General features: G+C 41.0%; 2 protein-coding genes across 2 annotated transcripts; both read right to left on the bottom strand.

Moving 5' to 3' along the window:
* Positions 1 to 177: 177 nt before the first annotated feature.
* armc10 (armadillo repeat containing 10) lies at positions 178 to 5,871 on the bottom strand. Its single transcript, XM_083763701.1, has 6 exons — positions 5,347 to 5,871; positions 4,958 to 5,103; positions 3,861 to 3,995; positions 3,573 to 3,749; positions 3,204 to 3,275; positions 178 to 2,720 (listed from the first exon to the last, which is right to left on the bottom strand). The coding sequence occupies exons 1-6, from the start codon at positions 5,612 to 5,614 to the stop codon at positions 2,469 to 2,471; spliced, it is 1,050 nt and encodes a 349-aa protein (XP_083619827.1). The 5' UTR covers positions 5,615 to 5,871; the 3' UTR covers positions 178 to 2,468.
* A 4,638-nt stretch (positions 5,872 to 10,509) lies between these two features.
* LOC310857425 (uncharacterized protein) lies at positions 10,510 to 14,392 on the bottom strand. The gene is made up of 5 exons (XM_083763084.1): positions 14,301 to 14,392; positions 14,157 to 14,200; positions 11,864 to 14,064; positions 10,675 to 10,716; positions 10,510 to 10,565 (listed from the first exon to the last, which is right to left on the bottom strand). The coding sequence occupies exons 1-3, from the start codon at positions 14,315 to 14,317 to the stop codon at positions 11,909 to 11,911; spliced, it is 2,217 nt and encodes a 738-aa protein (XP_083619210.1). The 5' UTR covers positions 14,318 to 14,392; the 3' UTR covers positions 10,510 to 10,565; positions 10,675 to 10,716; positions 11,864 to 11,908.
* Between the last annotated feature and the right edge of the window lie 1,200 nt (positions 14,393 to 15,592).

Below are 15,592 nucleotides of genomic sequence, written 5' to 3'. Positions count from 1 at the left end.
GATACCAAATAGGCTCACTTATATTTGTTCCCATTTCTCCAGTTATGTAACCCCGACAGAAACCAAATTCTAACTATTCATATTTCATGATTGTAAGATTTTTAGAACCTAAAGATAAAAGGAGACAATAATATATATAATGTAGGCCAAATGACACAAGTGAAATAATAAAACAGAATATTTTTATTGAACAAGCAGACAAAACAAATATACAGGTATGTATTGCCTTCCTAGAGCAACAAACTCAAATAAAAATAAATATTCAATATAAGCTACGACTACGTAAGTAAATGCCCCCCCCTACCATATCTGTCTTGGTTTAACATATGCCTGAGAAGTTGGATTCAGGTCCATTAAGTGTCCATACATCAAAATTGTGCAGCATTTACATACACCTGGACTGGCTCATCATGTCATAAAATGGCCACTTTAAAAGAAAACCCATTCAAAACACAAATATTTATATTTTACATGCAAACAAGAGGTTTGACAGGCCCCACACCCCACCACATTCTGTAAACAATCTAGTGTACAGTATATATCAAGGCAGCAGTGTGGGTCCACAGCTCCAGTTCTCCAGCTAGGCAACATGTGGTTCTGTCATTTACCATCTCATGACAGCAGGGCAGTACACAAGCCTGGGATGTGACTAGATCTCAGTAATTTGCCATGAAAACAAAGATATATTTCCAAAGGAAGAATAAATATCACACATGTGAAATGTGTGCGTCACTGTTATTCAGTGCTTTGGTAAAGGTGCATGCATTATCTTTTGTCAAATTTGTAGTGACAAAGAAACAAAACAGAATCCAGTGTATAAATGCTATAGGTTATCCTTATCGGTATGGACCAGCGTTTTCAGCCCAACACAAAGTATGAGCACTGGAGCTGTGCATCCGTCTCAAAGGTATGTGCAGTAAGAAACCATCTTTCTAGCAGAATGACTCTTCAGACCAGGCATATTCAATTGGAAGCTTTTGTACAGGTTGTAGTGACCACTTCTCATTCCATTTTTGGCAGTGGGTTTGGGTTGAAGTATTTCTCTTGATGCCTTTGCAGGCAAAGATGGCACAGTGGAACATTGCAGGACAACTGCATCTGACAAACAGGCAGCAGCAGTAGGTCAATTCTCACAAAAGTGTTGAGTGAGAGACAGGAGAAATTACTCAACCTCACCTTAACCTAGAGATCTTGAGGATTTGGAGGCAGGGATGATTAGGAAATGTAGCACTTTGCACGCAAAATGTAGTATTTGTCAAAGATGGTCAGTAGACCATGTTCACATGTTGGACATCTTGCTATTAAGTTAAAGAAATGCCACGCCGTTGCCACCATAGACAAAGAAAAGTAGATGTCTCCTTCGGCTCTGGGCCATCTGTATCTCACAGGACGCACGCAGAAGCTAACCCAACTTCCACGTGGGTCACAGAAGGGGACGTTGGTAGACACGCTGAGATTGGCCGCTATGGCCAGTGGCAGCGTGCCTTCCTTACTTCCGTTTGCAGTTTGCATTGCAGTATAGAGCTGAAAAACTGAAAATAATAGAGGGGTGCTTTCAGGTTAATGCTGACAGAACTATGGTTAATGCTAGGGCTAGGCAATCAATATTATATAGATATTGTGACATGAGACTAGATATCGTCTGGTTAAAGGCTGCATTACAGTGACTAGACCTGTACGTGCCCGTCGGCCTCTGGCCTACTTGGGAATGATGTCTGTGTCCCTTTTGTGCCCTATATGGAGATCTCTGTAGTATGCAATACCCATTGTCATAGCATCTATTTTAACTGTCTGTCTGTGTCCCACATGGAGATCTCTGTATCTGTCTGTCATGGAGATCTCTGTATCTGTCTGTGTGCCTGTGTCTAAAGAGTGCAAATTGACTGTGAAAAGTGGACTGGTTAAGTAATCAATTGGCAGGTGTGGGGTTGCCATGGCAATCAATTGGCTAAGGCAGAGGCTGGACATTGGGCTAATTTGGCCCACTGGCAGAGACTGACCAGAGCATTTTGTGGTGTTTGTGGACAACCGTGGGTCCAACCGACTCGATGCCGGGCACTGCACTCCCTGTGGGGGTGTGGAACGCCCATGTTGCAAGGACAGGAGTTGCATGGCGAATCATTGTTGCTGTTTTGCAGACAGAGCGTATAGTCCTTCCAGCAATTTACCCCAGTCTAATCTGGGTACAACCCACTACTTTGCTGCATGTCATTACCCACCTTCTCTCTCACGTCTTCCCTGTCTCTCTCTCACTGTATGAAATGAAGCTACAAAAAATTTAATTATAATAATAATGTGTAAATACCAAGTCATCCCCCCAATATATCGATCAATGTTTTATATAATGACATTATATTTTGACCATATTGCCCAGCCCTAGGTGAGTGATGGTGCGTCATAAAGCTCTGGGAAAGGAGGGCATCCGAGTAAAAGTTGTGGAAGCAAAGCCCTCCCGCTGCTCTGCCTTTCTATGCCAAAATACAGGCCACCTGGGCCTGGACCTCCCCATCAGGGTGTGAGAGCAGCTGGACCAGCCTGCTGTGGAGTGGGGAGGACTCATCTAGCAGAACCCGAAACAGACAGTCCCGTTTCCTCCTCAGTTCATCAGCCACCTGGGCAGAGGGCCTCCAGGCCTTCAAGTTACTTGCAAAATTAAGCAACCGCAGAAGCACGGATGAGGTTGTCCGTGCATCGAACAGGAGTACAACGGAGGATGGCACCTGAGACAAGAATACAGGAAAAGGAAGTTCTAGTAGCTCACAACTAATTTTAAAATACTTCCAAATTATACTGGAACTCCCCATTATATTTCCATTATAATCACAATAAGACACTGCTATGCTTTATTAAAATTGAGGGTGAATCTGGCTGCTAATCACTGGCAACTGAATTACACAACAGCCTGTGATATATAAATTATACCATGACTACATGCATTTAAGGCACTCCAAGTCATGCCAACAGATAGCAGCAGGTAGCAGCCGTGATATAATCACAATGACAATACTACTCCAGTATTATTGCTTAAATACGGTTACTAATGGTGAGCAATACACAAGATCAAATAACTTCAGAACAAAAGTCATAAGGACATTTCTGGTTTGATGAAAGCTTACTTGGATTTACTACAAACTATCAAAAAAATAAAACAAAACTAAAACATTCATCAGCATGTTGTTAATTTAGGGAAAAATAAATCCTACCTGAGCTTGTACAATGTCATCCATCATATCTGGATTAGATGATAAATTTACAAGGACTTTCAAAGCTTGAATCTGAAAAGCAAACCATTGTAATTACCAACAGATTATTGGGAAGTTTTTACCAATTGTCTCAGAACAGGTGTGATTCATTATAGATTATGATATATGAGGTACCTTTTAACCACGTAAACCATGTGAAAATACCCATGTTCGATATTTTTTACATTTATTTACATTTTCTCAAAAATTTATGAATGTATGTTTTTTTTTAATTTTCACCTATGACATGACCAAAATAATAGGGATGCCAGGGTTAAAGTAAACATCCACAGGTCAGGTATGATGAAAAAAGGGAAGGGGCCAACTAACCTGTAACGCCTCACTGCTCACAATGAGCAGAGAAAGTAAAAGAGTGACTGATCCCTTCAGCAGGTGATGGTAATTGTCTGTGACAGAAAGGTTGGTCAGCAGCCGAAGGGCTGCTAGCTGAAGTTCAGAATTCACTGGAGACATCTCGATCAGCTCCAGCACTTGTGGTACATAAACCTGCAAAAGGCAAGAGATCATGAGCCTGTCGTGTCTAACATGTTTGAATGCATAAATGGCTGGATATACCAGAATTCAAGTGGCACCATTCAATGTGATAACCACAATCACCTTCAGGTGGTCTTGGTTTTGAATATTCATGCTCAAATTATTCAAGGCGTTCAGAGTTTGTACTCTAACTTCCGGCATGGGATCTGAAAGGAAGCCAGCAATGACGTGAAGACCTCCAAATTCTCGGATGAGATCCTGAGTGAGGAGCAGAGCAGAATAACATTTTGGGAGTAACAAAGCTGTGTCACACACATATGTCAAAACTCAAATGTATATGCATCAGTTAGGAAGGATTATAAGGGAAATAGTGGAGTTAAATAGCACAAATAACTGGTACAACTACAAAACAACCGCTTACAAAGCGGTTGTTCAGCCAGTACCATGTTTTCCCAAAGCAATCTTACAGAAGCACTGCTACGCATACGGATGGGGGTTGACTGGACTACATTTTTGAGGGGCGCCCGTCCTATATACAGGGTTAATGTTTGTTTTTAGTATTGAATGCATTTTTTAATATTTCTTTATCCCAAGATTTTGTAACCCATTTTTCACCCCTGTGTCAATTATCTAATGTGATCCTGGGCTCTACACACCCTCCATCAACCTGGGGGGGGGCAGCGGACTGACCTCATGCTTCCTTCTATGCATGAGGAGTCCAAGCTGCTTCTTTTCACCTGACAGGGAGGAGTTTCCCTGGTTGGACACGCCGTGGAAGGAACATGTTCATTTCCCCTGCATCAGGCGCCCCGGCTGGCCAGGGGAGGCAGTTTAGAGAATTGGAGGCAGTTTAGTGTTTTTTTAAAACACCATTGACAATGAAGAGAATTGAAATTAATGTTTGTTTTGTCCCTAACACAAACATTAAATCCCATTAACAATAAAGAGAACTTAATGTTTGTTTTGACAGTTTTTTTTTTACATCATTACATCACCTGAAAAAATAATTGTTCTTATAAGTGAATAGACATGGATTAGATGACCATTGAATAAACTAACATTTATAGCTGCTCCAAGCTAATACGAATTCCCTCCTCGATGTTGTAAGATCATAAGATGATAAGAGCCCCCCTCACTTCACACGGATATGATTTTTATTCAATCCTTCACATTTTTGTTCAGTCCGTTGTTCTTGTTGATAGGGCAAAGATTGAATATACCTGGTTTACAGTAAAGGCAGCACTGTTCCCTAAGGTAAGTAGGATCTGAGCTGTGTCAGATGGATTACTGCTGGACTGAAGAAGTGACAACAACATTTTCAGATGCTGTGATTCCAGGCTCCCGGGTGTCTTTGAGATGATGTCACCTATAGAACAAAATCATATATTTATTCTACATGATGACGAATGTGAACAATGTCGTTGAAATTTCGTTTGAAATGTAACCATTCTACATACTGTGAAATAGACATTTCAATCAATCAAAACAAAACACGGATTGGATTGTGAATTCAATTCAGCCCATAGCTGTGAGAGACCAACTTTGAAAACCTGACACTTTATAATAACGTCATCTTGCTAGAGTAGAGATATTATTAAGCTATACGTACTAGATGAAACGTCCTCGGGACTGTCACCCCCACGGGGACGAACCATCTCCAGACCCGACACTTTGGCCAACAGGGTCCCGGGTAGTAAGGTTACTTCGCCGGGTTGGCTACTTTTGACAGCCCGACTTTCATTGGCAGCGTTCTTCTTGTTCCTGAAGTTCTCTCCACTGATCAGTTTATAGATCCCATAGGAGGCTCCAGCCCCGGCTACGATCCCAAGCAGCGTCTTCATATTTCCCAGCTTGGGAGTGACACCGCCATCACCCATGCTGCTGCGTGATGTCTGGTACCCAGCTGATGCTAGCTATAGTAACTAGCTAGCTGGATCAACAAATGTTTAAACCTGTTTCAACCTTGTGAATCAAATGCCCTTTCTAATACGACCACCCCGGGCTTCTAATTCGCTAGCGTTGAGAATATTCGAGCAAAAATCGTTCTAACCCAACCAGACGCATTTTGACACTGTCATAAGCTCACTTTCAACAACACGACTAGCAAGAGTTGTCAACAACACTTTATGCTCCGTTTTGGTCCCAACTCCCAAGCAGACAGTGAGGCAGCTGAGCTGCGCTGATACAGTGGCCGACCAAAAGTTTCACAGAGTTGGCTGAATCCCACAGGCTGGAAAGACTAGTATTGTACTGTACTACGCTGTACTAACATTGCTGCTGACGCTGTAGTGGTCAATGTGTGTGTGTGTGTGTGTGTGTGTGTGTGTGTGTGTGTGTGTGTGTGTGTGTGTTTATGACTGTTGCCATGCTGACAGGGCACACTGCATTGGAGTGTAGGCCTACTCACTGTACTGTACTGTTGTAGCCTACTTACTGAACCGTACTGTACTGTACTGAACTGTACTGTACTGTAGGCTACTAGTCTGTACTGTGCCATACTGTACTGCACTGTATGGTACTGTACTGGAATGGTACCATACTGTACTAGTCACTCTGTACTGTACAGTCTAGAGTCTGGAGTCTATGCAGATATCAGAACATATTGTGATGTCATAACAGGCCAGCTCCATATATGGAGATCTAGGGCCTCAAAAAAGAAGAAGAAGAAAAAAGACTCTAGGGCCTCTGTCCAGAGCCTGGATTACAGATCAGAGATGTGGCGCATTTATATATATATATATATATATATATATATATATATATATATATATATATATAATCGTCTCTGTCCGAAGGAAAACTCATAATTCCATTTTTGAGGTTCTTGATTTTTTTCCATAAATCAGTGCTATTGAACACCCTTTACGTCTGTGTGTTGTTTCGAACATATTGAACCAATGGAAAGTAGTAAAAAAAGCTTTGGACAAAACCTCAGAACTCCATTGGACCCTCAAACTGTTTGCTAAAACAGCTAACTCCACCACCTCTCTCCTATTGATTGATTGATTGATTGATTGATTGAAATATTTATTAACAGTTTGCAGAATTTACAGTACATTTCAAGCACAAACTCATTACAAAGACTGTTAACTATGAGTGGACGACCCAATTAAGCATTACACTTGTTTACAACAGGGTCCACATTGTTCAATTCATCAAAACATTTAGAGACATACAAATAGACATTTCTATGTAGCTAAAGAACAGAACAGGAATTCATCATATAGGAAGCAAAAAGGGAAAAGATACATATACAGTGAGGGGAAATGGGGGGGTGGGGGGTGGGGTGATTCAGATTTTACAGAGGCCAGTTTCGAATTGCAGCCATCCGTAGGTGCCCTTTGAGAGCGGTTTTGAAGGAGTCAAGGGATTCACATGTCTTAATGACTGTTGGTAGGGCGTTCCACATTTTGGTGGCATAGGAGCGAAAATAATTTAGTCCCTTGTTTGTGCCGAATCTGGGTTGTACATGGTTTGTTGCACTCCCTCTGGTGTTGTGGGTGTGGACTTCGTTTACATTAAGGAAGTATTTAGACAGGTACATGGGTATCTTGGTGGTGTAACGAATCTTGTGGACCAGACCCATTGCAAGATGCTGTACTCTGTCGTCGACCCTAAGCCATCCCAGCCTGTCAAAGTGGGCAGGGGTGAGGTGGGTTCGGGGGGTGAGGCCAAGTAGGAGCCTGACCAGTTTGTTTTGGGAGGTCTGGAGCCTTGTTTTAAGGGCCTTTGAGGTGCTGTGGTACCAAGAGGTGGATGCATAGTCAAAGAAACCTTGTACGAGGGCTCCTGTTAAGGTCTTCAAGGTGTTTTTGCTGACCAGTGAGGAGATCCTGTAAAGGAATCTTGTTCTTTGATTGACTTTTTTGATTACGTTGGTGGCCATTTTATCACCGGAAAGATTGGCCTCCAGGATGGAACCTAGGCAAGTTATTGACAATATCTAATGTCACAACACCAACTTTGATGAGGCAGTATTGCATCGTTTAAAAAAGTTTTATTCATTTCCTTAAAATTTTATATTTTTCATTTCCTGAAAAATGATTTTGGACTTATGATGTTTCCTCCGGACCTCTACTTTATTAAATATCCCTTGGAACATCTTAGTTGGCCAACATGTTTTCGGAGGGGGGGTGTACCGGTAGTTACCAGGCAACAGTAAACTATGAGCTGACAGTTCGTAGGCTAAAGTTAGGCTATCTTTGAATAATTGCCATCATTTATTTTTGTATACCTGGATATTCTCCTTTCATCATTGCATAATATGGCATCTTTACAAAACACAGAGTCTGCTCCGAGAGAGTACATACAGTTCTTGCCACAGATATATGAGGTAACTATATAGATAGCCAAAGTAACTTAAGTTTACAAAACGTTAACGTTCTCTGTGCTAATGTGTCTGTCAAGTGTCAACTCGCTACAACTACAGTGTTTTCTGTTCTGTCAACAGGCCTTATTGGCGGCTTCTTCCCTATCCTGTCCCGAAGACCCATTACGTGTTCTTGAAAGTCAACTTATGGCCTTTCAGGGACATCTGAATGTGGACTCCATTGACTGGTAGGTGCAACATGTGAAATTCCCTAATTGGACACTTGGTGGCCCACTTTGTCAAGTTTTTAAAGCACCAGCCTCGGAAACCCAGACGTTTATATTTCCAGGAAGCACTGATTCAGGAACTGAATATATTCATTGCATGCATGATGTTTATATGTTTTACGTTATTGCAAATGTCTTATTATGCACATAATTTCTGACACTGATAATGGCAATCATAATGAACAGTTGAGAGTTCTAGCACACGTTTTAGCACATTTCTTTTTATAATTTACTAACTTTATGGTGTCCTCCTAGATATCACTTGCAGGAAAATAATAAACAGGTACAGGTCAGAGGATGTAACCATTTACATTTATATAATTGAACAGTAACAGAAGGGTTACAAGACGTCGTTTGTGCCAACTGCAGTGGACATTTTAAATAAGAAAATGTTTAATATAAATAGCTCCACCACCTAATCCCTACATCCCATCAAATGTTGATGCATTATGGGAATGCATATAGTATTTTAATGCATTTGTGTATTTTATGTAATGATGTTTTGATTGTTGTATACCGACTGCCAGTGTGCCAAAGGCTAATTATTTTTTTCTTTACCTTTAATTATTTTAATTCGATTTTGAGGCAAAAATTTGTTGATGATGCAGAACACATAACCTCCATGGAAAAAAGCACTGTGGACACCATCATTGTGGAGCAAGATGAGGTAAAGTATGGTTCGACCATGCTCACATGCGATCACAAGTCAAGTCAACTTACACACAGTAAAATCCTTAGTGTTAATTTAAAGCTCTATTATGTTTTTTTGTCCAATCTATGTGGTATAATGTAGGGCTAATATAAATACAATTGGCATGGTTGTATTTAGCATCCCTGCTCTTCTTTATTTTTTTGACTTTTTGCCTTAATTGATAGGGTACAGTAATGTTTTGGACAGGAAAGGGGGAGAGAGATGAGGGAAGACATGCAGCAAAGGCCGACGGGCTCGGGACTCAAACCCACGACACGCCGTCAGGCTGGATTCCCGGCATAGGTGACACTATTGAGACATTTAGATCCCGTGTCTACATTGGACACGACCCCGTTTCTCGTTTGACATGAATTTTGACCTGAAGGTCAAATTTTAATTTCTCCCTAGAGAAAGCAGGCAGGCTTCATTTAGCTCAGAAAAACATCACCCGGGCCTCAAATCTGGGGTAGAACGTAGAAGTATACACATGTAAATGGACCTGTTAAGTGTACAGTCTAACTCTAAGGTACACTGGGGATTTTACTGTGTAAATCCCAGAATACGTCCAAATAGAAATGTGGCTAGAATGGTTGTTTTGGTGCCCTTTACAATGTTATTCCATATTCTCTTCCAGCTGCCCTATAATCGGTTTGAGAAAGCCTACTCCTGTTACAGAAGAAATGCACTAAATTCTTGCTTCAGGTAGGCCTGCAGTAAAGCCCATGATTGACATCTTGGTGAATTAATTCTTCTTTCATAGAATTTGAGAAGAGGAATGACAGCCACAAGCAGTTGTACAGTGGCGTTGTTTTGGCAAAATAAAAAGGAAAAGAACTGACAGAATGACTACAAAGTCACCAGACTGTTTGATCTTTCTTTGATCCGAGTTAGAACAAATATTTCCTGTTTTGTCATTTGGATAGACTATGCAACAGAATCACTGTCCAAATGCTTCTGGAACGTATACAGACCTTAATTAAAAACAGTGACTTTCTTCTTTTCAAAATCTTTTTATTCAAATTTTCAGTGGCAGAAATCTCAGGGGCAGGCATACATAATGACATTAATCTTGTATCTTTCTAAAGTAAAATAAATAACAGAATTATTAAAGCAGATATAACAAAATCTGAGATGTACCATTTGCATATACTGTAAAAGGCAAAACATATTTCTTCTCCCCTTCATATTCCCAATTTAGTAAGCCAATTCCAATTCATTGCTTCTCTGATCCTTCCATGAGTCTCCTCTGATATACCTGAGCCATCAAGCCAACCACCTTCTTTTCACCTGACAGTGAAAGGCCTCACTAGGGGGTATAACGCACGTGGAGGTACGCTATGCTACCCCCCAAACAGGCACCCTGACCCTTAGGGACCTATGCCAGAAACTTTGAAACTGAAATATTTAATCAGTAGCTATTTGAGTGATAAAGTCATGACACAGGATTTGAAAAACACATCTGTAATTCCTTTATTGATTAGTTATGGTTAGAGCAGAAAGACAAGGTACAATATTCACTCCAGAAGATGTAGCAACAGCTCCTATTGAAAGAATAAAAATATATTAGTCATGGCTCACACACTATACATGTTCAGAACTAGTTATCAAAATGTATAATGGTAATTTAATTTGTAATATGGCAATACTTACCTAAACACAAAGGAGAGTATGTCAATCACCGGCTCAGCTGACCTAAAAATAAAAAAGGGATTAAATGCACTACAGATAGTTACAATATTAAAAACCTCTACTTGATACAATCTGGCTTTAGCTTATTGTTGCCTCAAATGGTCATGTTATGATTCAGGTACAGTTTGAGACAACTTCCTCCCAAACTCCCGATGTGGCTGAAATGATATGTTCCAATATATTACATCATCTTCTTTTCCGTTCTGATTTTCCCTTCAGGGGTCGCCCCAGCGAATCATCTGCCTCCATCTCACCCTGTTCTCTGCCTCCTCTTCTCTCACACCAACTAACTTCATGTCCTCTTTCACTACATCCATAAATCTTCTTTGGTCCCTCCAGTTCCAACCTCAACATCCTCCTACCGATATACTCACTCTGTACATGTCCAAACCATCACTCTGTACATGTCCAAACCATCTCAGTCTGGCCTCTCTGGCTTTATCTCCAAAACATCTGACATGCGCTGTCCCTCTGATGTACTCGTTCCTGATCCTATCCATCCTTACTCCCAGAGAGAACCTCAACATTAGTCTCTGCTACATCCAGCTCTGCTTCCTGTCTTTTCCTCAGTGCGACTGTCTCTAAACCATAAAACATAGCTGGTCTCACCAGCGTCTTGTACACTTTCCCTTTGGTGCCAATTACATAAAACATAATTTTAAATGTTCAATGGTGTCCACTGTAACATGTTATGTTACAGTGTGTGTGAGTGTGAGAGAGAGAATACTACCCAATATAACTAGCAGTGGTTTTGTAGGTCGGTTCCCCACAGTTATTGATAAATGTAGGCCCTGGTGCCTTGGACCCCTACTTCTGCCTGGAACTCATAAGTGTAATATTCCCTGACCAAGCAAAAATTATGTCTTTAAAGAGTGGTAGAAGTTGGGGTTCCAATCCCGGGTAGGATATGAAATTTACAGATTGCAGCTACCAAACCACACCAGTTGCAACTCCTTGCAATAAAACTGTTTTAGGTCAACCTTAAGTTGCATTGGTGTGGTTTGGGCTTAAGGAATGGTATAGTCAGCAGTGTTCAAATGAAGAAAAAAGTGGAATGTCCAGCAGTGTTCACAGACAATTCAGGAGGGTTACTACAGTACATAATTCTATCTTAGGTTACCGGTATATTAACTGTTTAAAAAGGAATTACCTTTTGAGATCCTAGGCTGTCACATAATGGGATCTTGTGTTATTTCTACGATGACCTCTGGGCAGGTTTCCATTCGTCATTTGTAGCCTTATTATCAGATAGGTGCAGTTGGCTGTAGCGGGTTTGAGAGAAAGACACTTTGCCCCTTGCATAGTTGCCTCTGGACTGGACCACATAATTGGGCATATATGGGTCATATGGAGAATTAAGCCTTTGAGAACTTGAATATTTATCACTTTGATGACGAGCACCATCCTGAACAGGACTAGAATAAAAATGTTTGTATTCAAACAGCTTTGGAGAAGGTCTATAGGCTCTGATGATGGCCTGATTCTGCAGCATGGAGGGGGGCATTTTTCCTTGACTTTTGGCTGGTACAGGTAGAAACAGGTTGACAGGTGGAATAGGGTTCATGCTGGCTACATTTACAAATCCACCACTCTCTTGAGAACCAACTTCATTTTGTCTTGAGACACTGGGTATACCAGGCTGCAGTGTATTTGGCAGCATATTAGATATAAAAGGCTTCTGGATACTGCTTTTGTTTGTCATGGATCTTGGTCTTGGTTCCTGGCTGATGCGTTTCTGCAGTGAGTTGTCCGGTTTCTGCTGACCCATTTCCTGTGCAGTAGTGATGGATGGATGAACAGGATGGATTCTTTGGTCACCCAGGTAGCCATCTTGGCCCCTCTGGCCGAAGAGAGAGGTAGTTTGTTTCACATTGCCAACATGTGCTTTGACTGGCTGCTTTATAGATGAGACTTTCTTCTGATAATCAGCAGGATCAGTGACATGTCTATAGACTAAATTGTTATTTAATGGGTAACTTTCATCGTTTCTGGGATTGAGGATAGCCAACTCATTATATTGGTCTATCTTTGGCACATTAGCTGAATTAATTGGAGGAGTTTGAAAACTCACATAGCCACTGCTACTCTGAGGTGATGCCTGGCCTGAGCTTGAATCAAAACCACCTGACATGCCCCACTGGATGTCTACCGTCTCCTTGTCCGGGGGGGGTTGATATTTCTGAGATGATGAGGTTGCTTTCCCCATTCCCCTGGGCAGTAGATTTGGGATGGAGAGATGACCGTGTGGTTTGACCTGAAACCAATAACTTGATGGATGATTATTTTCAACAGAATAACTTGAGGGCTTTTGTGCAGAGGTGATGTAACCATTTTGATTTGTATTGCTTTCGGTCTGTTGCGCCATTTGTTTACTTTGGCTTTCAAAACTGCTGGAAGGAGATGCATAGTTTGACTGTTGGATATTTGACTCAGAGTCAAGTTCCAAAGAGGATTCACTTACAGGGCGACTGAAACCATCAGAGACACTCAAAGTGTTAACCTGGTGTTTGTCCACATGGCCACTAAAAGAAGGATCCTGTGCAGAAGACACACTAGACAGAATTGATCTTGGATAAGTTACAGACACTCTGCCGAATGGTTTACTTGCGTAATAACTAGGGGCATATTCCTTTCTTGCTAAATGGGGTCCAGGATCAGGCCCTCTGCCAAACAGTTGTTGAGTATCATAATCACTAGTGCTGGAGATGAGACTTTGAGTAGAGATGGTTTGAGGGTTCGCATTAATAGATGCGCCTTCACTAGGCTTATAGACGATGGCCCATTCAGTCTCTTCAGACACCATATCCACAGGTTCAACTTCATTCCAGTCCTGTTCTGGAACGACTTTATTTTGGTCAGGGTTTTCTTTACTAGAATAAGGCCCACCACCAGCTTGGAACTCGTTGCTAGCTTGTTGAGTGTTCAAAAGTCTTTCATTTTCTATCATGTCCCGGGCTGTTTGAAAATGTACTTTCACAGAACTTTCTGGCCTCAGGAAAGTGTTCTTCATAGAGTCCACAAATAGTTTAAAGTCTCTTATTGTTGGAAAACGGATACCCATCGCATCTGCATTTGTTTTCTGTCGTTGCATAAAACCATGAAGGGGCCGTTTAACATCATGGCTAGTACTTCCATATGCAGGTTTTCTTACCACAGGTTCAGTGGAGGTCACATACAATTGCTTTAATTTATCTTCTGGGGCATTAAACTCCTCCCTGGAGTTATGGGGGGAACCTTGCATAGGGACGTTTGAAGATACTTCAGTATATAACTGTTGTAGTGGGGCATACACCCACCCTTTACTGTTGGAGTCATCCGCACCAAGAGGATATCCATGTACAATATTGTATCCTAAAAACAGACAATTTATAATCAAATTAAATGTGTTATTGTTCAAATCAATGGAATGTGTAATTGTATCATTTGAGATCTGAAATTCCTACCTTTTTGAACACAACAAATGCAGCCCCATAACAGCCAAGAAACCCTGAAAATGTTTACAGGTAGAGAATGAAATTGAAAACTCTTGCCAACAATGTGCCATCATCTGCCATGCATGCACAGGAATCTAACTATCATCCACTCACCCAAAAGGAAGAGCCATAGTAATGAGGCCACACTCCACAGCACCCACTCCCACCAGCAAGCTCCAGACTCAAACTAACAGCTCAGACACTGGTGGTCACTCTATTTCTCATTTCTTTGGAACAGCATGGCTGTGCTCAGAGGAAAAAAAATACTGTATGTGCCTCTCTGTGAGGGGAGGAATCATAAGAAAATATGAGCAAGGAATCAAAGGATAGTAAACCTCAACCCAGTGCTTGCTGTTGCTGTGAGCTCAGCTGAGCTGATTAATGTCAGCTGTGGCTGGGCGTGAAGATCAATCTAATTACAAAAGCACAGGTGCCCAAGTAGAACCTAAACAAGTTGACATACATGACAGGTTGAGATCATCACAATATTTTAATAGGCGAGGATAGTCCTGATAGTAAACATGGTAAAATGCCTCTGCCATAACTTGTCATTTATAACTATCTCACTCATTTGTCATACAAAACTTGATTTGCAGATGCAAGCTGCAAGCATAAATATGTTTCTTGGATGGTTCAGATGTTTGATTAGTTGGTGTTACATTTTTCCATTATGTCACAACAGCTGTGTAAATCAGATTCATGTGAATAAATCTTCTTTTGGGGGGGGGTAGTCTATTGGGACTACCTTGTCATTTTTAGAGTTAATGCATTTTGAAGTAACCTTTCACAATAGAAAAAGCAGTCCAACAAAAACTGTAAATGTTTAAAAAGAATTATAAACACATAAGCTATTATCAGGAGAGACTAAACTATAGTATTCATGCTGAGTAGAAATTTGACTCATGATAATGAAAGTCCAGTGCATTGTCTCTGGATCGCTGGTTAACAAGCTGGAGGGTTAGGGTGGTCACTCTATCCTACAGATTCCCTTTCACCTCCTCTGTTGCTTTGTGTCGAGACCCATATCACTATCATGGCTATTTGTCAAGGTCTTGTTTGTCAGCTACTAAGCACATTGAATTTGGATATCTAAACAGCTAATTCCATTAATAGGATTAATAATTGCTTTGATATAATCTTGTAACATATAATAGGCTACCTGTAAATTCTTGCAGATTTTATTTTATTTTATTCAACATTCCGGTCTAGTCAAATTGAGTTCCCCAACAGGTTACCAGCTTCGCTGTTGACTGAATTAATAATGAGCTCTGTTTGTGGGAGGGGACAGAGGATGGAAGAGGCTCACTGCCAAGAAGAAGAGTGATGGCTTAAAGCTGGATGTGAAGATGGAGATAGCACAGAGGCACTATGAGAGGAAACAGCAGAAGGTGGCATTCATCAAATGG

Source organism: Protomyctophum parallelum, assembly GCF_964188405.1.
Source record: "Protomyctophum parallelum genome assembly, chromosome: 4".
Classification (NCBI taxonomy): domain Eukaryota; kingdom Metazoa; phylum Chordata; class Actinopteri; order Myctophiformes; family Myctophidae; genus Protomyctophum; species Protomyctophum parallelum.
This window is presented reverse-complemented; position numbering and strand designations above follow the sequence as displayed.